This window comes from Pinus tabuliformis, chromosome 3_2 (genome assembly GCF_031772625.1).
Source record: "Pinus tabuliformis cultivar Carrire ecotype Pingquan chromosome 3_2, CPIR1, whole genome shotgun sequence".
NCBI classification, from domain to species: Eukaryota; Viridiplantae; Streptophyta; class Pinopsida; order Pinales; family Pinaceae; genus Pinus; species Pinus tabuliformis.
In genome coordinates, this window is record NC_142302.1 from 953,919,445 (window position 1) to 953,946,185 (window position 26,741).

At 34.4% G+C, this 26,741-nt stretch overlaps 1 protein-coding gene across 1 annotated transcript in view; it reads left to right on the plus strand.

Moving 5' to 3' along the window:
* The first annotated feature begins 19,358 nt into the window (after window positions 1-19,358).
* The window catches only part of LOC149183810 (protein TIFY 6A-like), a 121,421-nt gene continuing 114,038 nt past the window's right edge, over window positions 19,359-26,741 (plus strand). The window contains exon 1 of the mRNA XM_089417251.1: window positions 19,359-19,487. Within this exon, the coding sequence (XP_089273377.1) occupies window positions 19,404-19,487 (84 nt within the window). The 5' untranslated portion in view covers window positions 19,359-19,403. The remainder of the gene's footprint in view (window positions 19,488-26,741) is intronic.

The window sequence follows — 26,741 nt, forward strand, 5'->3', positions numbered from 1 at the left end:
TGGTGCCCAACGTCAAAACCCTAACCCTAGTTCAAGTTGCAAAGCCTCTCGTGCCTTTCATCTGAGTTCTGTGTTCCTTTCATCTTAGTCTGTATTAATGGAATAGTAAAATTGATGGTGTTAATTAATTAATTATTTATTATAGTAAGTTAATTTTTAATATATATTAAAAATTTATAAAATAAACGTATTAAAAATTTATTATGATTTAAATTTATATATGATGAATGTTTTTAATATTTTTTAATAAATATAAATACATTAAAAGTTGGTCAAAATTTTGATTTTGTGAATTTTTTATTTTTTATTTATAAAAAATTTCCAATAAAAAATAAACTATACAAATTTTTTAATTTAAATTAATTTATATAAATTATTTTAAATTTAATATTTTTCCATGTATGCTCTACATCTTAATCATTTTAAGGAATAACTAATATTCACATACATTTATTGATTATGTTGTTAGACCATAATTCTATTAATGAATTATAATAAAAAATATGAAAGTTAGACATTGCAAGTTTTAAACAATCATAAGCAAAATTTACTATGAAACCTTAATATTACTAAGTTTGTATGTAAAATATGAAGATGTCAACCATAATTGTTGTATCTAATTCATTTTTTTTCCCTATGATTATTTACGGTTTTGTCTAGATTTTATCATTATTACTATCATTTTGCATAATTGTCGGGCTATTATTTTGAACATGGAGCACAATAATGTAATTGTTTATTATTTAACATTTTCCCTTTGTTTTAATAAGAGTTACATTAAAATTGTAATTAATGATGGTTCTCAGGAAGGCACATGAAACTCTAGTTAATGACTTGGTCAAATTTTTTCTATATACATACATCAACAATTGATTGTTAAGCACACCAAATTTCACTTGGAATAACGCTTAATTTAGAAAATAGGTAAGATTAGTTTGTTGAGTGGGTTGGACAATTGAGATATTTTCTCAATAGTAGTCCCTCATTTTAGAAATGGTTGGATCTCATCAATTCAATAAATACATGATGTAATTGAGTGATTCAGTGTAATAAGAAAAATATTTTTCTATGTGTGCGCATTTCCAATTTCTTTCTTGGTATTAGAGCTGGTAGCGATAGGTTTACTCCTCACAAGAAGGCCCAGGGAAATGTGAGAGGCTTCATAAGGGATCGATGGTGTGTGTCTTCAACACATTGGTCTGAGAGTGAAGGTACATACAATCTCTGATTGTCTTCGTTGGCGTTATTTGCTCTTGTAAGAGGATTTTTATAAGCTACATCATACCATATAGAAGCCATCCCTATGTGATGCAATTTCCTATGTGACGGTACTTCCTCCACCTTGCGCTCCGCGTTGATGGATTTTGCATGCAAGAGTGGCAGTCTTCAGGCAGCGGGCTTCATTTTTTGAGCTAACAACAACAATTGTGCAATTCCAATTCTGATAGAGAAGACACTGATTGTTTCACCTGTCACCTATGTGTTTTTCGATTCACGTGAGCAGGAGAATTATGTGTTCGTAAGTCAACAGTAATCGATACTCTCATGGTTAATGTTGTAGCCTAAAGAGTTCGATTAGCTGCGATCTCAAGGATGAGAGCAGGAGCTTTGCATGAACCTTACACTACGAGCATTTTTCATATAAATAATTAAGAGGATGCCTACACAATATTCTTCAACGCGACCTCTTTGGACTTAAGTTTGTGTTCTTAGTTTGTTCGTAAGGGAGAAAGACAATTATGGGATCCACCACAAGAGTCGTAATCACTAGAGCCAGTGCACGGTGTAATTTTTTTTTTTACAATAGTTGTTTATTTTAAATATGGATCAAATAGTTATTGAAAAATTTAATGGGTCAAACTTCTAGACCTAGAAGGTGAAAGTCCAAATGAATTTGATGCATAAAAACCTATAGAGATTACTAAAAGGACCAGAACCAACACCCCAAGATGCAAAACAATCAGTTGAATGGAAGAAAAGGGAAGAGAGAGTTAAGTCTATTATAGGACTATCTTTGTCAGATTCACAACTTCACCTTATAGACTTAGGAAAGTATTATTCACAAATATGGGAACACTTAAGAAAGATATTTGGAGAAAAGGTTGTGAATACAAAATTCTCTTTGAAATTGCAGCTATTCAAACTCAAAATGCATATATCATTATCTAAACACATAAATGATCTAAAGTCACTCTTAAGGCAACCAGAGGAAATTGAGGTAAAAATAGAAGAAGAAGATGCTAAGGCTATTTTGTTAAATAGCTTACCTTAGAATAATGATAATGATATTTTCACCTTAAGTCAGTTTTCCTCTCTATCATTAGATGAAATGATTGCAACACTCTTAGCATAAGAGAAGATGATGAAATCATGTAACATAGAGGACAACTCACATAATGAGATGGAATTATTCTCAACGGGCGGAGTTAATAAAAATAGGAACTCAATGGAATTTTTTTACTATTGGAAATATGGACACACATCATTCAATTGTAAAACTCATGCCATAGATCTCTTAAATGGAAAATTAGAGGAATCAACCAACATAGCTACTATTGAAGACTTGCAAGAAGCCAACCTTCAGGACTTCACAGATTATGACATCAATAATGAATTTAATAGAGCCTTTCATGCTTTTCTAAAATAACTATTCATTATAGTATTTATTAATGCGTGTATGTGTGTGTGAAGAAAGGTCAGTTGCATAATTGACGGTTGGATAAGCTCTGTATTTAGACAAATTACCTATATAACTAGAAGTGTGTATTTTGATGCATAGTACTGGGGTGGAAACTTTTCCATAGAGATATTCAATATCTTGACTATTCTTCGTGCTAGTCAATAAATGTCAATTCTGCAAAGCTTCTCAACAATGGTCAGAGGTGGGTATGCTTCAAATGGAGATCAAGTGGTAGCTTATGTGGTGGTGAAAAAGAGTAGTGCCTGCAAGATCCCAGAGTGAACGTAATTGTTGATGAAGACCATATTAGACTTATATGATTTATATGTAGTTTGTGACTTATGTAACAATGTAATCATTAAGGGAGGAACTTGGAATAACACTTACTTTAGAAAATAGGTAAGATTGGTTTGTTGAGTGGATTGGACAATTGAGATATTTTCTCAACAACAATCCCCCATTTTAGAAATGGTTGGATCTCATCAATTCAATAAATACATGATGTAATTTTAATGTAATAAGAAAAATATTTTTCCTTGTCTGCGCATTTCCAATTTCTTTCTTTTTCTAGCATGATCTTGCACCAACAATACAATTCCTTCACTTGTTTATAGTTCAACATATTGGCGCACATCTGGGAGAAAATTGGGAACATGGTTTTTATCAACAGTGATTTTTTCATGCTCCCACATGAATCAAAACACATTCAGGTCACGTGTGGATCTCTGGAAGCTAATTAATGCCTCTACCCCAAATTTGCTGCAATTTTCAAACAAACAACTTCCTCCTCGATTTGCGTACAAATAAGGATGAATCTAAAAATACTGGGACATGGGTTTTGTTCTTAGTATGAAAAGTTGAGTAATGTGCGGTCCAATTCTAAAATTTCCATGCTTTGGAAGATACGAAAGGTTCTTTGAGACAAATTTATTAAAAAAACACAATTTTCTAGAGTTCCAAATCATGCACAAATTTAAATAAAATGGGTTGTTATAGGTTCAATTTGAAATGTAACATTTATAAAAATACCAGTCATGGCCTGTGACAAGGAGGAGGACATTATTCTATTTTTATATTGTTGGTTTGGACCATAAGAATTTGGCTCATGATGTCAAGGATTGAACAAATTTTAATAAACTTCATGCCAGGTTTTGTAATTTAATTTTCTGTGTTTAATTCCTTCTTTGTATTTTTTTTTATAGGAGGCATGAGTTGACTGGTTGGGTTTGACAATCCAACTCGTTTCCCTCCTTATGCATTTATTTAGCTAGGTTTTAGATATGTTGATTGATGTTTGAAATTTCACTATCTAGCATGCTAATTTTTTTATATTGTTCTCAAATCTAAAGGATCCCTGTATAAATTATCTAACTCTACTTTTCTAGTATATTACATATATTTCTTCATTTCAAAAACTCTTCCATACTCACAGAACTAGGAAGGTTGTGATTGTACTCTTATTATTTTTATATGAATCGATTAAATCATGAAGAAGGTATAACATGATTTCTTTATTTCGATCGTGATAATGGAATCGAACAATACTCTGCCCTCTAGGTCCAGTTAAGGGTGTTAGTCTCAAATTTGGTATGTCATATTATCTTCAGACATATTAGATCCAAAACTCTGTAAATCATCTGCGATCCTAAATTTTATGTCAAGTTGTGATACTAGTGTAATAGATATATTGATACATGGAGTCTCTCTGCTAGAATTGCACTAGATCTACAGAGATCCCAAAGTTGCTATTAAATAATAATTTTGGTTGCATTTAGCCATCATGATCTGTAGTTGTTGGGTGAATTGAAACATAAACCCTAGGCTTTGTAAAATTACCACTGCTTGGTTTATGAGACTTTTCACAACAGTGATGTGCTGGAACATAGGGTTGAAGTCGTAACTCTGGTGATGTTAGTATTTGATCCTTTAACATTTGCACATTGAAATAAGATACATATGTACTGTGTTGAAACTTCACAATCATGCGTTGTCCCACTTGTTTTGATATGTGTTAATATTCAGGTAAAAGGAACATAGGTCTGTAATTTTTTTCAATAAAGTGATGGTTCACATTTTCCATAATTACAGAGCATATATTTGACATATATGTTCTCGTATGAACAGTGACAACATATCATTTCAAGCGTCTATATTCAATTGATATTGTGAGTTTATTTTTTTTAATATGTGAAGCTTATGCAAAGGATAAATGAGTCTTACGTCTAAGAGAAAGATGAATTTATTTATGCATTATAAGATTGTATGCACAACTAATACATTTTGGATTGAGCAGATTTATAATCTCTCTTTTTTTACACAGAGATAGCTTGCAATAAACTTGGTCATTTTTTTATTATTTAGAGTTCTGTAGTGAGTATGGGCAGATTTTATATTTTGTGGAATGACTAGGATCTTAACTCTTTTGTCCTTCAAAGACATTAGTTACATTTTCCCAGGGAATGTTCAAGTTTCCATTTAATTAGTAGTTAGGGTTTGCTTGCCATAATTAGGGTTTTGCTTCCAATTGCTGGTAGACTGGGAATAATATTTGCAGTAATTAGGGTTTCATTTCTAATGAATTCTTTTGATTACATAATTAGTGTAGAAAATCTTTGTGTAGGTTAACCCGATAATGCAATATAAATCAAAGCAGAATATTATAACCTACTTCTACTTTCAATTTGTGGAAGCTTAAAGATCGAGTTGAATAATATAACTAGAAGAAGAAGAATCAATGGCACAATATACATGAAAATACTTTGAGGAAAGCCTTAGCTAAAACCCCACACTATTGTATTATCGTTCAAGGCAGAAATACATAGGAATTATACAAAGCCTTAGTTCTCACAGCTATCCAACTCTTAGTACAATCCTCACAGATGCTCACAGGCAATCTAGGAATTATACAAAGCCTTAGTTCTCACGGCTAGCCAACTCTTAGTACAATCCTCACAGATGCTCACAGGCAATCTTGGCTTCTCTCGAGCCTTCCTCTCTGCCCTCCAAGATCCTATTTCCTTGCGTTGTTCCTTGTGGATGATTCTCCTTTACCAAGTGGATGATCCTTTCCAAAACTACGCAATCCTCAAGGATTTAATCTTTTGATTCTTCTTATGAAATATAATACAATATTATGATATGATACTAATAATATTAATACTAATACTAAATAATCAATATAATAATAATTTGTGTAATTAACACTTCTAATATTATTATAATATAATAATTATTTTATAGGATATCTTATTATTATTATTATTTATTTTTTAAATTTCTTTAATTACTCAATAATTATTTATGACTTTTTCTTTCTCAATTTTACTCATCTTTATTTCTAATTTATTATTTTATTATTAATTTCCTTCGATTTGAATGTCTAACCTTTAAATTTATTTATAAACCAATGTAGATCCATCTTAAGTACAAATCTAACATGAGCGAAGAGGGACCAAATTTCTTCACGTGCAAACTTTTTTTAGAGTGCAAAATATAATGTGTTATTTTTCATTGTTTAAATTGTATTTTTGAATATTAAATAAAGTATATATAGGACCAAATAAAACTTTTAACCATAAAAACTTAATTATGTTAGAGGGATCAAATTTCTTCACGTGCAAACTTTTTTAGAGTGCAAAATACAATGTGTTATTTTTCACTGTTTATTGTATTTTTGAATGCTAAGTAGAGTATATATAGGACGAAACAAAATTTAACCATATTTTTTTTAGTGATATATGAAGTTAATATCAACATAAACTATCAATTGCACTAAGAGGTGCAAAGGAACGCCGAAAGCTTAATACTAGACTCTGTGAGGTTTTCACAAGCCCCGATGTTTGAGTGGTTTGGGTTTCTTGTGGATAATTTCTCCCAATGAGCATCATAAATTGTGCATTCATGGATAACTTTTCCCAATGAGCATTGTAAATTGTGGATTTTATTAGCTGATGATTCCATGGATTCCACGCTTTCAAATGCATTTTGTTTTGTAGCAAGGAAGATCTAGTAATTCAAATTATGTTGGGATGGCGTTTGTTTTCTATGTGAGATTCAGTTTCCACTAGGCTTTCTATGCGTGAAAGCTTGGATATCTTGTAATGCTTATCTATTAGATATGGAGATTCAGCTTCCTACGGGACCGATGTTGAACCTACAACTTCATTTTGTATAGGCCTTGTTTTTTCTGATTAATTAATGTTATTAATTATTTGCATTTGAATCTACCCATGTGAGCTTTGCATGTCTAAAAACTATTCATGCAAGCCAATCCGATCGACCCATTTTCATCCTCATGTGAGAAAAAAATGTACACGTGGAAAGGATTTTACAGTGATCGTCGTTTGGTTGACCGCGGATAGCAAGGTCCAGGAGACAAACAATGAAGATGACGAATGAAATCAATAGCATAAAATTCAATGAAAATTTCAACTGAATCGACTGAATTCCCCTTGAACTTGCTCTGCATGAATAATGCCCTAAATATTAAGGGGAATATTTAGCGAATTATTCATGATAAGAAGATAAAAATATGGATCAAAACCCACGATAAGAAATGAGAAGTTGAAACATATCCTAAAAAGTGATTATACCTTTATTTTGGGGAAGCAAGACAGATATATTCATCATCTTGAACACAAATTTAACTTTATTGGCCTATTTTCCAAGGAAGATGGTTAGGTATAAAACATTTCCACTCTTTCCTATTTTCTCCCTGGTCATTTGTCATGTCAAAGCCCTTCTTCATTTTTCATATGCTAGTCATTCCATACATTAATTTTCTATAAATTCCTCTAAAAGATTAAGTTATGTTTTTATCATAATTTATGGGATAGCTTATAAACCAATTATTTTTGTACATTGCTCTTAGGATTCTTAGTTTATATTCATAAATTGTTAACTTGTCAAAACAATAGCACATAATAAAAATATGTTAAAATCCTTAAAAAATATAATTTTTAAGAAAGTGAATTCAATAATATCTTTTAACACTTTTTGGCATCAATGACAAATATGAATATGATAACCAATTGAGAGAAAAAGTGGATTAAAAACCATCATAAGAAATGAGGTGGTGAAATATATCCTTTGATATGTCAGGGATATATGAAACTATTTTACAATTTAGTATTTACCTTTAGAATTTAATGTTACTAATATTATCCGTTTTACATTTCATAGATTTTCTTGTTCTTATCTTTATAAATTATTTTATGTTTAATTCTACCAATAATAATGGAGAGTTCATTATCTAAGCATATAATATCATTGAAGATCCTTTTGAAACTAGCGCTAATATGATTTTATTGTATGCTTTATAAACATTTCAACAATTAAATCCATTGTATAGATCCCTTAAGGCCTCATGTAAACCACATGCAACAATATTGTAGAAAACATTTCGATCTACCCCCTCCATATCTTTTACATAACCATGTCATGGACAAAATGCTTGATGTGACTTCATGTTAGTTAGGATGATGACGAGACTAGAGATTGAAAAAACCAATCCATATTTTCTATATAAACTATCATGGCCATTGAATACCCCTTTACCACATTTTATTAGTCAGTGCAATTTATTGCATTTTATTAGTCACTGCAAATTACTATATTGTTGCATGTAGTTATGGAAAACATGAGAATGACTTTAAATGTGTTTTTTTGGAAGGAAGTGTTCATATATTAGAAATGAATATAGTGTAGTACCAATTTTCTCTTTTCTATATAGTAGTAATTCTAACCTTTGGAGTATGAAACTCTTACTAACAATTACAAATCACCTTAGTAAATTTTAGGTTCTATGCAATAACTATGAATGTACTTGGTATCCCCAAAATTTTTTTTGCCCTTGATAATTGATATTTACTGAAATACTATTTTATTTATGCATGGCATATACGATATTAGGTTGATGATTAAAAATACTAGTTATCATTGACGGTACAATATGAGTGTCACTTATATGTTGAATAAAAATATATTTTATTGTCATTTTATCAAATTTGTTAATGTTGATTTGGTTGTTTTTATATTGGTTATTTGATGTTTAATGCATATATAATGAGAATTGTACATGTGAGTGGATTTTTAGACATTTAAAGGTCTAATTTTTTTTTATTTTTTTTTTGACATATAAGTGACATATAAGAGATTCGTATTAAACATTTAATGGATGTTTACCATCTATTTCACATCAGACTATGGTCATGTAGTGAAATGGTTTCATAGAATTGCGCGTTGGCTAAATCATTGGGAAATAAAGAGAGAAATCATATCGCAAAAAATGGATAATGCCAAAAATATTATTACATCAAAATTTAGGAAGAAATTGCGATGTTATATAGAATTGGGGAAAAGGGAAATGAAGATAAATAAAAAGTATCTATGTTGCAATTAATGTAAAGAGGAAAATAAACATTATAGAGTTCAGGTTTCTGTGATCCATATCAAGTTTATGAGAGATTTTTCGGCGAAAATCACATGGAATACCATTTGTCGACGCGTTTCGAAACAACTAGTGTGGTCCAACTTGTCCTGACGATGAACCACACTAGTTGGTTCGAAACGCGTCGAGAAAATAAACATTGTTAAAATAAGAGCAAATTCTCATTATCTGCATAGCAAAATTGGGCATTGATCAATTCCATTAGCTGCATAGTAAAAATAGGTATTGGTTAATTACCAAAACACCATGGGATGAAGATGTTTATGGATGAAAACGATTTTGCTTATATTCTCGAACATATATCACAATTTCAAAAGATACTTGACACTACAAACCTTCCTAATGTTTTAACTCATCATAATTATCTTGATATTGAAACACTTCTCTTGATGTTTTTTGAGCATAGAAATAAACTTTGAAAGAATTCCAAATACTATCTTACCTTAGGTAAACCAACTTTAGTCTTAGTATACTAGACTCCTCCTCATCACCATAGATATATCATTCTTAAATAAATTTAAAATATATATTTCTGAAGCTAGAAAGTTCAACTTTGATAATAAAGAATAAGTTTAAAAGGTTTTAGATATTTGACTTTCTTTCAAGAATCCAATGATGTAAGTGTTGGTAAAATGACAATTTCCAATTGCTTTATAAGCATATATGGTTGGTGAAATGATAAATTTCTTATTGTTTAAATATCATCATTGAATGTTTTGCGACCACATAATTGTTGGTGAAACTATAATTTCCTATTTTTTAAATAACATCATTGAATGTATAAATTGATTGAGTACTAAAAAATCTTTTTGTTGTTTCTTGTTTTTTTAAAAGTTTGACACTTGCGGATTTGAACTTTGAATCTCATTGTTTTTGTCATACTTCATATCATACCCATCACCAATTGAATTGCCCTCTTAAGCAAAAGCCTCATTGTTTAAATGGCATCATTAAATGTATAAGTTCAGTGAGAACCAAAACAATATTTCAAACAACCAAATTACACCATCCAAACAAGTTTCACCAACTAAAATATGTAATTCTAACCATCTAATATTATATGTAATTCTAACCATCTAATATTATATAACTAACACAACCACATTAAAAATATGTTCTTCTAGACTTTCAGCCCTGTCAGCCATGTATTCCCTGATGGCGCCCACATTCTGCTCTACTTCTTGTGGTGGGGGTACGACCAGAGGGTTCCCTTCCATTTTTAGACGCTACAACTTTTCCAGTCGACCAATAGAGCCTGGCAGCGCAGTAATCTGATTGTAACTAATGTTTAACTCGATAAGAGACTTGAGACCCCAATCGATTCCGAGAGAGCCACAGGATAGTTATCGATTCCGAGAGAGCCACAAGCTAGTTAAAGTTGCAGCTGAGGTCCAGATTCATCAGGTTCACGAGATATTCTGGAAGGTCTCGAAGCTTGTTCGTGTGGACATCCAGAAAGCGGAGAGACATCATGTGTGAGATTGAATATCTCGTTCAAATGAACACAATCTTTCGGAGGTTCAGCTTGTCAGGTAGCCGCCTCATTTGGTTGAAATTGACAATCAACTCTTCCAATTCTCTGAATTTAAAATATTAACATCATGGCCAACAACTAGCAGGATTAGTGCATGGCAGGGTTATAATATAAACGAAAGAAACAATTAAAGTTATGAAGTACACCTAAATTTTGAATAGTTACCAACGGTTTGCAATGCTATCAAGAAGCACATTAAGGTTATTCCCAGAAACATTGAAGATCTTGAGCTTCACATGATTCCCGACGGAATTTGACTGTACGTCCAGATGGACCAGATTCACTTGACTGGTGACAGATTCAGGGAAGCTCTGCAATAAGCAATGAAATCTTGTCAATCTTTCAACAGATATTGCTCCCTCGCCTACAAATAAAGAACATTATGGAAATAAACGTACATCTAGGTCATTATTAAAAAGGTCCACGTGTTGATTTTTTAGGGGTTGGAATGACGAAAATAGAACGAGGAAATTGGTTGCGCTGAATAATGTTTGCCTAGCCAGTGTTATATAGAAAAAGTTTTTCAGCATAATTAGTTAACATAGCTCTTCAAATAGTTTATTTAAATTTCTTGTTGAAATATTTTCTTAAAGTATAAGTTTTAAACATCTATTTACACAATTTTTTTTACTTTTAATTACTTTACAATATATTGATTTTTTTAAATTATAGTCTACATTATTTTTCTATTTAAAACATCATTGTTAATTTTTAATTTTATTTTAAAGGGACACATATGGATGGATAAACTTACACATTCCCTCATATTGGGTTGTAGAATGAGCCTCTATGCTCAATAAACTTCAAAAATTTTAATCAACCAACATAGAACCATCTTAAATAAAGATCTGACATGAGCCGAGAGGACAATGTTACACATCATACTAGGCTATAGAATGAGCCCCTCTCTCTCTCTCTCTCTTTATATATATATATATATATATATATATATATATATATATATATATATCATTAAATTAATCTTTTTAATTTTAAATTTTTTCAATGAAACGGTATGAGACTACTAGAACTCTTTTATAAAAAAAATTCCACAACTTTCACCAAGTAGAGCATGTCTCCACCACCACTAGAAACACCATATGTGCCTCTAGAGCTTGAGCTCAACTCCTTCCACATATTAATCTCTTTAATTACTCAATAATTATTTAATAATTATTTATGACCTTTTCTAAGTCTTACCCATTACTCTTATTATTAATTTCTTCCCATTTATTTGAACATTGAACTTTTAAATTTATTTAAATTATCTATAAATAAACATTCAAAACTTTTTAACTAGTTAAATAATTTTTCTTCCAACTAATATATATATAATAAGTGTTTATGACATTTTTTTTATAAGTCTTACCTCTTTAATTTTAATTTATTATTAATTTTTGTTAAACACACATGGATAGTAAAGACAATAGGAAAGATAAATCATTCAGTACATTTTTTATTAACACGAGATGTACATTTATAATACGATGTTGTGACTCTTGGGTTTCAGATCCCAAGGTCTCTTGGACTGCTTAGTCTTTTCAGCTTCCACACTAACCCTTTAGGATTAGGTGTCCAACATTCCCCCCCTTAATCCGAAGGGTTATGTATGAGTCCAAGAAGAGAGTTGTAGTACAAAATGTGAAAAAATGCATGGCAGCACTAGGCTGAATGTGCTCTATGAAATGTTGGTATAAAGGGCGGTGGTTTAAGGATGACCACCAACACTGGAACGCTTAGTGCAGTTCCCGGAACTCTTCCAAAACTGGCAAGAAACTGAAGTTTTCTGCTAGAGGAAGTGATCCTATTGTTTTAAAGAGGGAAACCTTCAACCATAAAAGGGAGGCCTCACCTCGCATAAAAGGTAAAACTTCAACCTAAAAAGGGAAGTCTCAACCTGTGATGGTTTAAGGATAACCAACAACTCTGGAATGCTTAATGCAATTCCTGAACTCTTCCAAAACTGGCAAGAAGCTGGAGTCTTCTGCTAGAGGAAGTGTTCTCAATCTGTGATGGTTTAAGGATGACCAACAACTCTGGAATGCTTAATGCAATTCCTGGAATTCTTCCAAAACTGACAAGAAGCTGGTGTCTTCTACTAGAGGAAGTGTTCTCAATTTTGTTCACGGGCATCTTTGTCTCTGGCTACAACTCTGAAACTGGTGTGGCAGGTTGTGGCTCAGGCTCGCTTGATGTGACTTTGAAGCTTGTAGATGACCATCATTTCCCCCCCTGTTAGGTACAAGTTGAGAAGATGGAGAAAACTCAACTGCAAGACTGTTCAATACTCTGGAACAAGTTCTAACATGTGTTTGGAATATCTTCTTGGCTATTGATGCCCATTGCCAAGAAGCGATCCATCCAAGATGAATCTTTGTTCGTGCAGGACGTTTGTTTCTGAAGCATCTGTTTGAAGAATGACTGGTTATATGACAGTGCTTACATGGATGAAGATCAAAACAGTGATCTTTCAAATGGCCAACTCGGTCACAGTGTTGGCATTTCACAATCTGTTGTTGTTGTTGTTGCTGTGGAAGAGGGGCAGAGTCTGGAACAGCTGAAGCTGAACTGTCATGAGGAGCAGGTGAACTGTCATAAATGAATCCAGCATTCTGAAACTGAATGGGCTTGGTGTAGTCTGGAATATGAAAGGACAAGTCCTTGTCATATCCAAGACCAGTTCTGTGCTTGTTGTGGACAAGCTGTTCCCAAGGTCTGATGATGGGTTTGGGAAGTGCAGACTGAGTTTCTGCATCTGCATATACAACTGCTGCTTTATTTGAATGAACTATACCATTATTAACATGCTGCTGATGGGTGGTTGTCTCAATGTTTTGAACAAAAACAGGTTCAGAATGGTGTCTATTTTGATGTAGCTCTACTTGCTGTAGCTGTGATTCAAGCTGCAAAAAATCGATCTTTTCCTGTGCATCATGCAGGCAGGTTTGAATGTCACAAAGAGTGTCTTTGCTAACATTTACCTTCCCACCAATAGTGGAGTGTATTAGTGTATTCAGTAACTCTAATACATCATCAAATCTAGCCATTGTCTCAACAAAGAAATGAACACTCAGCAAGTCTAGACAAACCCCAGCTATTGAAGATTTCAAAAATTAAGAATATCAGTTTGAAAAAGGCACTCAACTAATTCCAGCTAAGAATTTAGCCAATCACTAACAGATTTGTGTCCAGCAAGAATGAGAGGCTCAAAGTCCTTCCAACACAGATACAATAGATATGTTTCACCCTTAAAATGCTCAGGTACACCAAGATACGTTTTGCACAACTAAATGACTTCTTCCTTCTTTGAAATTCGAACTTCAACTACAGGAATGGCTTACATATACCTCTGATATATCAACTCTAATAATAACAGAGATCTGAGAATTTAACTTCTAACAAAGCATGCTCCATTCTTCAGCAGGATCCAACTGGGCACTTTCTGGCACTATAAAGATATGAGTTTATAGTCCTCCTTTTATAGTATCAGCAGTAAGCTTTTGGAGCAAGAAATATGTGTATATCAGAGATCCTAACTTCAGCAAATAACCCAGATTTTAAAACCATCCATACGCAGTCAGCACTATCATCCTTTTCAATCAGGGCGGCGCACATAATACATAATTCAATACCAACACGCAACCATAAAAAAAAAATGGTCGTAATCTTCAAAACATGGGTTAACGCAGAGCTAGGAGCACAGAAGATTTATATTGAATTGTATATATGGTTTTGGTAGAATATGCAGTCAACACACGTTATCGACCACCACAAAACCTCAACACACTGTGCTTTCACAAACGAATTAACACAGATATTGAACTCATTGCAGGAGAACGCACCATATGCAGGAGCATTTGCAATGCACGATCTTCAAACTAGGCCCTTTTTTTTTAAGTATTCTACGCACAGCGACAACAATGCTCCTTTTACAAGTCGAAAGTTCTTTCATGTGCAACACTGCGCCTTTTACAATCGAGTCTCTCCATACACCTTCAACGCACAGTAGAAGCAATGAACCGGCGCTCAAATAGGATGTTCAACGTAGTTCCAAGGGATCTGAATGTACAATATAGAAATTCATGTTTTTTTCTTAATGCATAGAACACACTGAATTTTGCAGAGCTTCACCCGAATTTTTAAGGCCGGACCACAAAAAGCTCGCACACAACACAACACCTCCTAACACAAAACCACGCCCTAGGAAATCGGCAAGAATGCCCCGACCTCCTCCGCACAGTCCAGGGTTACCAGCAAAAAGCGCTCGGATTTATATGCTTGAAGAACCCTTGGGAAGATTGTGTTTATTGAAATGAAATGTCCCACAACAGCTTACTGTTTTGGGCGTTACAATCAATCAGTGCAGCTTCAGAGTTGCTTCATGTTGTAGCCACAGAGAATAGTCATTCTACAGTTAAGTCAGCTCTAGGAACACTAAACAAGTTAGATCGATTGATTTACAAAATGCACACAAAATTGTTCCACGCTGCCACAAAGAATAGTTGACCAGAGCATGGACCCGCGAAATCAACCAATGCTCGGCGCTACTCAGAAGATCGTTCTATGCAACCATCGATGATAGTCGCATGGTTTCAAGATTTGACCAAAATGTTGACCACAGAATCAACTGATATCAGTTTTAGAAGGGTTTTGATAAGTGTACTGCAGCTACCGATAACTCACACCACTTCAGATGCCTATCTCAGAAGGATCACGATCTACTCCAGTGAACTATGTTCAGACAAGTCACACCACCCCAGAATAATGTTCAGTTTCTTTGTCTTCAGGAGATCTTGGCCAGTCTAGGTGACTGGTTACTTCAGGCCCAAAACCTGTGACTGCTTTCAATAATTCTGAACATGAAAACCCTGCTACAGGGAAAACCCTAAACTGCTAACTCAAGCCTCAATGAAAAATGATGACTGTCAAAACCTGTGACTGTTGTTCATTAATTCTGAATATGAAAAATCTGTTACAGGAACATCAGATTGTGGAGCACATATCTCTGGTCATGTTCCTACTCATCGATCCTAGGCAATATCAAGTGCACATATATATGGGCGGTATCTCAATGTAAAAAATACACCAGAAATATCATACACAAAGAAATTTCCGAGATTACAATGCGATTTATAAACACTCATCGCACAAAATGACTTTCAACCTCATATACTTTCATAATTATCCTATGCATGAAAACTGCACAATATGCCATGAAGATAACTACCAGTCATGATCAAAGAGACAAGGGATACAACACCAGCACGAAAAACCTTTCCAAATTTCTTGAAACGAGACCCCAGAAGGCTACCTCCTTCACGGCAAGCCCGATCTCCTCCACGAGTCACGTACAACAGTCAAGACGGGCACCACAAGCTGCATTATATGATTTGCAAGTCGAATAGCAAACACGAAGCCGATTATCACCATCGCATCTTTGAATGGAATTTCAACAAGCTAGCCGCTTTGTCGCTGCTGCACAATAACCATTATCCAGAATAGCAAACAGTGTCCGACTAGTTGGAAACAACCTGTTGTAGTTTGGTATTACAACAGCTGCTTCTAATTGCTGCAGAATTCTTGCTTCGCTTGGAGCACAGTGTTGACCTTCTGAATCACGTACAAGAACATCTCCACACATTGACAAACTTGAATGAGAACATTGTTGTTTTGGCATGTGTATCCTGCATAATCTGAGCACCGGAACTCACAAACACCATTATCACAAACCCCACCATGTAGGCTACACTGCTCATCACAACTAGCAGTCGAGCAGTCTACCCCAGTATAACCTGGTTCACATTCACATGCAAAGGAAGTGAAATTTTATTTAAAAGGTTAAAGCGCGTCCTTCAGAGCTATCCGGTGACACCAGGGATTTCAAAAATATCAGAAACAGAAAACCCGTGAAACCTTTGACGGCTTCCGCTCTGAAAATAGAACGAAAAGAAATTGAGCGGTGGTAGACCAAAGCTTCAAGATGGGGAAGAGAGGCCAGGGCTTTGGAGCGCTGAGCATTATAATGGCTAAAGAATATAAACGACCCCTGCCAAAACAATCAAGTACCCAAAAATCACATCTGACAGACAAAGGGGCGTTTTTGAGTGGAGATGGAGAGCATTAACTCAATGACCGGGGAGTGTTGGTATAAAACGCATAAGAAACTACCTCGCTCATTCCACCAGCAGCGAAACTACCGAGGACAGCGTTGACTAGGTTCCAGGGCCTGGAAAAGTCAGATAAATTGTTGCAAATACACTGGGCATATAAGAATAGCTCACGATTGTTTCTGAGACGTTGGTTTACAGGTCAGTACGCAGATTCTTAGACCAATCACTCTTCAGGGCAAAATCGAGTATTGATTATCACGCATAGAAATGATGGGTCCGGGATGGCAACACAGGTATTCCTCTGCTGCTTTGAGCGTTTTTCATGCTAGGCTGAGAATGGCAGCAAAATAATAAATGGTAGCACTGAAATGCACACAAATGCCACAAAATTAGTGGCTCACACAAGATTTGAGCAGGTCAGGAAGGAACCCGCTCTGATACCATGTTAAACACACATGGATAGTAAAGACAATAGGAAAGATAAATCATTCAGTACATTTTTTATTAATAGGAGATGTACATTTATAATACAATGTTGTGACTCTTGGGTTTCAAATCCCAAGGTCTCTTGGACTGCTTAGTCTTTTCGGCTTCCACACTAACCCTTTAGGATTAGGTGTCCAACAATTTTTTCTTTCAATTTATTGGAATGATGATAATGATGATTATTAACATCTACTAAGACCAATGTGGTCTATTAAACCTTAAAAAGTAAGATATTAATTGAGACTCGTTAATATTTTATTTATATGATCAAAAAGAAGGGAGAGAAGCTTTCCTAGATCACTATAGTTTTGCTACTTAACATGTCAAGAAGGTTGGTAGCGTGGCAAAGGTTTTGGAAATGAGATTGGATGTGAGTAAAAGTCTTACAATCCAAGAAAATATGTTTTTTCATCTTCAACCCTCTTAGCATCCCAAAGGTGACAAACTCTTGGCCCCAAGGTGTTTTGAGAATTGACCAATGGCCAATTTTGATTGGAAACTCATGAGAATTAGTTCTTATCTTCGTAATATTAATTTCCCTTTTAATTAAATAATTAATTTCTCCTTTAATAGCTAATTAATTTAACCCTAATCCTCTTTAAATTAATTGATCTTTCTCTCTTTTCACCATAAATTTTCAAGCTCACAGTCCCTAAAAATGAGTGAAGTGTTCACATGAAATTTTGGACATTGCAGTTTCTCCACACCTAATTTTCTAATTTTTTTTCTCTCTAATATGAATTTGAATGGTGAAATTTTACATTCTAAAATTGCTTCTTATTATAAATTTAAGAATTCACATAAGTTTTAGGGATCACTAAAATCTAATTATTATCATTTGAATTTGGTGTATGGTGTAAAGGTTTAAATTGTGTTATTTTTAAACTAAATTGATTAATATATTTTAAAACTAATAAAAAATTTGAATAATGAAATTTTTATTTTTAAAATTTTTATATTTTTTAATAAAATTTATAAATAATTTATCAATTACATTTATTTGGAATATTTATCCCTTTTTTTTGTTTTTGTCTTTGGTAATGGGTGGTGAGTCGATGAACATTTCCCAATTCTTAATACAATTAGAATTTAGAATTCAAAAATTGATATTCAACATGAACACAAGTTGTGGAAACACACAAATGATTTGGGTTTTTCTTAACGAGGTTCAATTCCCCATATAATATACCAAATTTTGATATAATGACCTGAAACCTTCATATTTAGAATGAAATCAACCTATATAATTTTCATATAAAATATAAAAAATAATTTCCACATAAAAAAATTAAATTAGCCTAGAATCATCTTAATTTAGGATTTATCAAGGGCCAATAGGGATTAAATATCTCAAGGGGCAATCCCCTTTTTTTTAGTGCAAAACTTGAGGAAAATTTTACACCTCTAGATATTTGATCTTTTTCTAGGCTTGATAGGTCCAAAGTTAAGATGAATCTGATTGGTTTTATATGTATGTGTGCTTTTCTTCTTCATTTAAATAGACTACATTACCTAAGAACACTATTGGAAAACCATAGATTGTCACAACAAGAAGCCTAAAAACTATTTTGTTTTAATAATTATTTACTTTAATTTTTATGTAATTTGACAAAATCAAAATATTTACATAATAAAATATTACATCTCTTCCATACTAAATTAGATAATTTCTTAACACAATAATTAAATTTTTAATCCCTTTATTTATCATATAATATAATAAAATATTATTAATTTAATCAAAAGCACGCACAGAATGGAACGGGTGAAGATCACATATGTAGAAATAAACATTAATATCACCGAGTTGTTGCCTAAAACCTTGTAAAAACTATCCATATTCCATGGCAACGTTGGCCTCAGGCATCGGATATGGTACTGTTTCTTCCGAAACAAGGAGATCCACTGGGATTCCGCCTACACGTGTGACATCGGGCGCTCTCACCTGGCAAATTCTTTGGGCACGTGGGAAATGCGGACCTGCAGGATGCGACCGCCTGTCCCGGTCAACCTGAACAATTCAATCCACTGGGCTCGTGACCAGAGGAAGGTTCCAGATGTTCTTTTCTCGTCCATATTCCTTCCATTCATGCGCGATTTTTATCTGGGTTTGGAGTAAATGAGCTTGTGCGAAGCACGCACAGAATGGAACGGGTGAAGATCGTTGAAAGGGACTTTATGGGTTTGATTAACAGCGAGGTAGTTGCAGAAAAAGACGAGGGGTTAACTGTAAGTGCATATATTCACTGGTATATGTTTATAATTGCTGTTCTGTATGGGCTTGTTGCTTGGTCTTCAGGATCGTTTCCCTTATGCTGCGTGAATAGAGTTCTACGATCATGCTGATACATTCAATTTCAGTGAAGTGAAAGCTAAGAATCAAAATACTTATGTGCAATAAATTGTTTGTGCCTTTTATAGTGTTTATTTGTTAGAATTATCTAATCCTACAATTTGAAGAATTGTTATTGGATGCAATTATGATGATTTTAGTGACCAAAAATATGTATCGATTTTGGGGCAGAAGTTGTGCTTCATTTAGGGATGGAGAAGTGTAATCTCTAATGCTTACCTAACTGGAGTGAACCTTAATGCCTAATTCACAACATAAATACCTCTTTCTGAGCTTCAATTGTACATGCTAAGAAGAGAATGATCTTATGTGGTAACTAGACACCAGAAAACACACACACACTGGTTAAGCAAAAATTTCGAAGCTTGAATAGAATTGTCTGGGTGGATGCAGGGCCTTGAAAGGTCACTTGGTGCAAATTTCATCAAAATGTGTGTGCATTGACTATATTTTACCACAAACCCTTCTAAACCCAAGGCTGAGTTGCATCTCCAAGCTTGAGATACATAGGTCATTTGTCTGAACTTGAGATATGCATCCTTGAGCTCTACAAGTCAATGTACTATTATTGGATGCACGTTACTTTTCTCACTGCAAAAATGCCCATCCTTACAAACGACTAAATTAGTGTGTGATGGGTGCACATTGGGTAGCAACACTTTTTTGCCAATGAGTTGGAACGTGGCTTACTGTCAGAAATGCATCTATTGAAGGTTGGGTAATCTTTCCTACATACAAAAGGAAGTAAAGTAAAGTTGCCCCTAGCAACTTTGTATATAGGATCGAGTTAGAGCATATTTTCTGTAAACTAATGCAATGACATGATATATTTAATTCTCACATGCAATGACATGATATATAATCCCATGCGACCCCGTCGAGGTGTCAAGTAATTTAGTTTCATAAACCCGTTAATAGACAAAACAAATTCCATGGTTTGCTATAAAATTTGGTTGTCAACACAAATGTTCGCTGATCATAGCTATAGAGTAGTGGTACATGACATCCCTGTAGATTCCAAGGGCCAAAATTTGGGGTGTTCGTTAAATTTAAAAAGCATGCTGATGCAATTGTTAATATTAGCTGCAGGAAAGGATCTACAGGAATAGGCCAAGGAGGAAAACCATCCGTTATTAAAGTTGTTTTATGGTTGTAAAGAGCATGATATGTACAGAAGATGTTTCAGAAACTGTGGATAAAGTTGAAATGCTTGCTATCAACTTTCAGATCCCGACCTTTAGTTGGACAGAGCTTTACAACGAGGAAGAGACCTGTGAAATTTCTTTTTAAGGTTAAGTACAGTCCAAAGGTTACAAGAAGTAGTTAGGATTTATATATTCATTAAACCTTGAGAACTCAATGACATATAGACTGATAAGCTGCCCTCAACATGAGCGATAGAACGTAACTTGAATTTATTATAAGATCACATCAATGGAATTTTGGGAGCAGGTTCAGAAAATTTGCTCAAAAAATGACACTTGGATAAGTGACGGTTGTACACATTTCTCTTTGCCAACAACGCAGAATAGGATTGGTATCTTCTTCAAAGTTTTAGGAATAAGTGTATATGACGAAGTATATGTATTATGTACCATTTATTAGTGTACATGTGTAATACCCCTGTTCTGGTTATATTAGACTAAATCATATATTATTAATTTATTGGTAATGAGGTGGTTTATTTGACTAGTGTCAAGTCAGGAGGGCTGACTTATAATGTTCCCATAATTTAAAATGCGAAATGCGTTGTAAATTTTCTTAGCTTGGAGCGCAAGGAAAAGGCCCAAATAGCGAATCACTAAGAGTTGAAGTAGCAAGCCGGGTTGCAGTGTTATGTTTAAATGTTGTAAAACCAACATAATGAATAATAAGATAATAGCCACCAAAAAGATTGCTCGAGGAGCAAGAAGGGGGATATGAATTCACAAAAGGGGGGAAGAGTAAATGAGGTCTTTGGGAAAAGTCACCCATTATAATAACATTTTCCATGTCCTTTGGAAAGTGCTACCTTTTTCTATGCTATATTAAAATATCTCTCATCGACCTTTGATTTATGTGTACCAAAAAAATCTATCACATTCTTGGGAAGGCCCTTATTCCTTAAACATGGGAAGGATAGAAAAAGGGGTTAGTTTTCTAGGAGAGCCTTCTTCTTTTTCCATGGTTCCACTCCTCATGCTACAAGGAACCACATATAGTTTCCCATGGCTACAGTTGCCTGTAATCTGCACCAGCAAACCTATGAGCTTGAGAGTTTTTTGAGCATGTGGTAGGCTAAAGCAGTTTCATGGCTGGTAGAAGACAATTTGGGCTCATTTTCAACGACAATCCATCACTATAGAGTGAGCAAAAAAATTGGGAATCTTGAAATCCCAATACTTGAACTAACCATTAACTGTGAAGGGGCAAAGGTCTACCAATTCCAGATATCCCCAAGTAGTAATTAATGGCTCAAAATTTTGATGTCTACATTGGAGCATTGTAAGGGGTGGATTTCCGAGGGGTTTTATCTCAGAGAAGGGAGACCGTGACCTTGTGTTATCTATCCCTGAGAAGACGGGTATGTGGTGTCATAAAACAGACCATGGTAAGCAGATTTTGCACTTATTTTAACCTAAAATTCTAAATGGCTAAAAATGAAAACACCAATCAAATAATAGCTAAACCTACAAACGCATTACTCATAATATGAACAACAAAAATTCAAATAGAAACTAAATGCTATAGCTAAACTCTTGAACCATAAAGTGGTGCACCTTGCTTCTCCTTTATAAACTAGGAAGAATAGCAGGTACAATGAATAATGAATTTGTATGCATGCACAACAATGCCTTAACTAAGAGTGTAAAATCCTAACCCTAGAGCACCTTCTTTGCATGTATAGATGAACCAAATAAGTGTGTGCCTCTATTGGAGATGATTTGGCATGAAAGCATGCTCCTCCTAATGATATGCACCCATATTTAGATTGAAAATCCCATGCATGAGCAACTAGGGAATTGTGCCATTTAACTATGCATGCAAATTAAATAATTCAAAACTTGGAATTAGAACTAAACTGCTAATTTAGGAGAGGCATCTAAACCACAAATTGATTGAGGATGTTTTGGCATGCATGCGTCCCCTATCTCTCTTTCCTCCATAAATGCCCATACACCCTCATAATTGTTGTATGAATTGGTGATGGAGGGTTGTTGTATTGTTGTACGATGCTTTGTTGTCTACTCTGCTAGAAAGAGACAAGGTGCCATAGTTGGAACACAGTTTGAGCTACACACAAGTAAAGCTAACACTTCCCCTTAGCAAGAAAAGTTTTCTCCACCACACCAAGTCTCTTCCTGAACATCTTGAACTTCCCCTTTTCCATGGGCTTGGTCAAAGACAAAATATCTACAACCTACTAATATATAGGAACGTACTAAAAAAACTAAAGCCCCCTTTGGACCCTCTTAGAGGAAGCGGTACCCAATTGCAGTATGCTTGAATTGATCATTAAACATTAGATTCTTAAAGAGTATGATACAACTCTAATTGTCATGATTCATAGTAACTCATGGTAGTTTTGAAGATCTGATCTGTCAACTCTACTAATAACTTGTGAAGCCAAAAACTAGTATGATACAACTCTAGTTGTCATAGTAATTGTAATGTCAAAAATATGATCTGTCAAATTTCCCAATAACTTGTGAGTCCAAATAGATTCACAACTAGTAAAGATGTCTGCCACATACTCTACCTCTACTAAGTTAAGTGCCACTAAAGTACATCGTGTTAAACTGGGAAACCATACCTAAACCAAAACTGAAGCAACACCCTAAAGTGCTCTTCTTGTCATTAGAGCTACTTGCTCAATTAGAATTTGTAAACACATACAGTGCGAACCCTCCATCACCAATGTACCTTGGACCAAAATGTATTGTGCTCTTCAAGTATTGTAGTACATGATTTGTAGCAAGCTAATGAACTTGCTTGGGCTCCACCACATACTGGCTTAAGTTGTTGTCTATGAATCAAATACGAGGTCTATTATTTTTACCAAATACATGAGGGAACCTATAAACTGCGTTTACACAAATGGATCAATCAAATCTCAATCGAAAATCAATAAATGACTCTAGATTTGCTACAATAGGAGTAGCCATGTGTTTCCATCATTTGAAATTTCTTTAGAATCTCAATTGCATACATACCCTTGCCAAGGAATACCTCACTTGGACTCTGCCACTCCTATAGAGTCTAGACCCAAGATAGCACAATAAGCCTGTTAGGTCCCTATAATACTAGTGATTCCCCCATTACTATTGTCGTTGTATCGCTTATTGTTATTGTTGTGCCCTTATTGTCCCCATATTGTTATTATTGTGCCCCATAGAATCCCTCTATTGTTATTTTTGTGCCTTTATATTATTATTGTTAGGTTGGCTTGGTTATATTGTGACCCCTTAGACTCCTATATATAGAAAGGAGGTTTTTTCATTTGTGTAATGTAAAGGAGGTTTCCCCCTCGAAGACGTTGAATTCTAAAGCGTTGATCTATCTTTTCTATCTTTTTGTGAGCTGGTTTCATAACATTTGGTATCAAAGCTTTGGATTCTAGGGTCTCTCTGTTCCAAATAGGTCAACATGGAATTTTCGCTATAACTTGTTTTCTGCGACATTTCAAAATCTAAAAAAAAACCCATTTAAGACTAAATCTCGTTGAACTGCGGGTCTGAATTTCAGATTTTGTCTCACTATATTTTCGAAGATATGATCTAAGGAAGTTAAGGTTTTTGCAAGCCCCAAAATTTCATGTAAAATATGTCATCGTGGAATTTTCGCTATAACTATTTCGCTACGAAGTTTCAGAAGCTAAAAAAAACCCATTTGAGAAGTGATCGGTCTGAACCTCGGCTTCAAATTTCAGATCCTATCTCGCTATATTTTTGGAGATATAATCTAAGGAAGTTAGGGTTTTTGGAGACCCCCGAATTACATTCCAAATAGGTCACCTTGGGAAAATCGTCATAACTTTTCATGAAATTATCTTCAGAAGGAAAAGAAGTTGAATTAAGGGGTATCACAAGGAAACCGAGAAAGATAATTAGCTCTAATTGAATGACAAAGCTTCTAAAGAAAGAACGAGGCATAATTGCACAATTATGTTCACTAGAGGTTACCACATCGAAATCATCCATTTGTCCAGATCTCCAAAAAGTCTTGGACAATCATTCCAAGGTATTTGAGACTCCCAAAGGCCTCCCACCTATTTGTGATCATGATCATGCTATTAATTTGATTCTAGGAAGTGTTCCTCCAAACATCAGGCCTTAAATATCTCGTGCTATGCTAGATGAATCTGGAACTCCTGCAACCTTCTGGGGTGAAGCTGCATTCACCGCCATCACTATTCTCAATCAAGCAAATGTTCGAGTAAACAGCACTCAAACTCCACATGAATTTTGGTATGGTAAGACTCCTACTGTAAAATACTTCAAAGTTTTTGGAAGCAAATGTTACATCAAAAGGACTGATGAAAAACTTGGTAAGTTGGAACCCAGAGCAGATGAAGGTATTCTTCTTCGCTACTCTTCTTGAAGTAAAGGATATAAATGTTATAATAAAAGACCTGGAAAAATTATTGAAAGTATTGATGTTGTGGTTGATGATGCATGCAAAAATCCAAAACAGATAAAAATCAAATATTATGACAATGAAGAAGATGAGGATCATTTTCCCACATCAAATCACACTGATTATGAAGAAGAAACCAATGAAGCACCAAAAGAAGAGATAACGATATAAGAAAAGACTTTGTCCAGGTATGTTCAGAAAAATCATCCAAAAACTCAAATTTTATGGGAAAAGGGGCAAGTGTGCAGAAAAGAAGAACTATTGCCGAAGCCTCAAGCTATCTAGCATTACTATCTTCCACTGAACCTCAAAATGTAAATGAAGCATGCAGAGATGAATGTTGGGTCAAGGCCATGAAAAAAGAACTTGAGAAAATTGAAAAGAATAATACTTGGAAATTAGTTCCTAGACCTCATGATAAGAATATCATAGGAACCAAATGGATATTCAAAAACAAGCTAAATGAAAATGGAGAAATTATCAGAAATAAAGCCAGACTCATTTGAAAAGGATATTCTCAACAAGAAGGTATATATTTTGAAGAAACTTTTGCACCTTTTGCTAGACTTGAAGCCATAAGAATTTTTCTTGCTCTTTCTAGTTTTCAGAAATTCAAAGTATACCAAATGGATGTAAAATCTGCCTTTCTTGATAGGGACTTAAAAGAAGAATTCTATATTGAACAACCAGAAGGATTCATTCTTGGAAATGATGCAAAAGTTGTATGCAAACTCAGAAAGGCTCTCTATGGTCTAAAATAGGCTCCAAGGGCCAGGTTTTACCATCTTGACAAATATCTCCACCAACAGGGTTTTTCAAAGGGGTCAATAGATAGCAATCTATATACAAAGATTGACACTGGTAAATTGCTAATAATTGTTATTTATGTTGATGATATCATTTTTGGTAGCAATGAAGAATCCATGAGTCAGAATTTTTCTTCAGTAATGCAGCAAGAATTTGAAATGTCCTTGCTTGGTGAGCTTACCTACTTTCTTGGTCTACAAGTTCAGCAAAATAAAGAAGGTATTTTTCTCTCACACACCAAATATCTCAAACAAATCCTGAAAAGGTACGGCATGGAAGATTCTAAACCAGTGCGTACCCCAATGGTAATAGGATGCAGTCTTAGCTCAAATGATGAATCAACAACGGTACACCAACCAAATTATAGATCCATGATTGGCAGTCTGCTTTATCTAACAGGTACCCGACCTGACATCATGCATGCAGTAGGAATAGTTGGAAGATTCCAAGAAAATCCAAAGGAATCATACCTTCAGGCAGTCAAAAGGATTTTCAAATATCTTCAAGGAACACAGAACTTTGGTTTATGGTATCCTAGAGATACAGATCTTACACTTCATGCATATACAGATGCAGATTGGGCAGGAAGTGTTGATGACATAAAAAGCACTAGTGGTGGTGCATTCTATATGGGTTCCAGGTTAGTGTCTTGGTTTAGCAAGAAACAAAGTTCAATTGCATTATCTACATCTGAAGCAGAATACGTG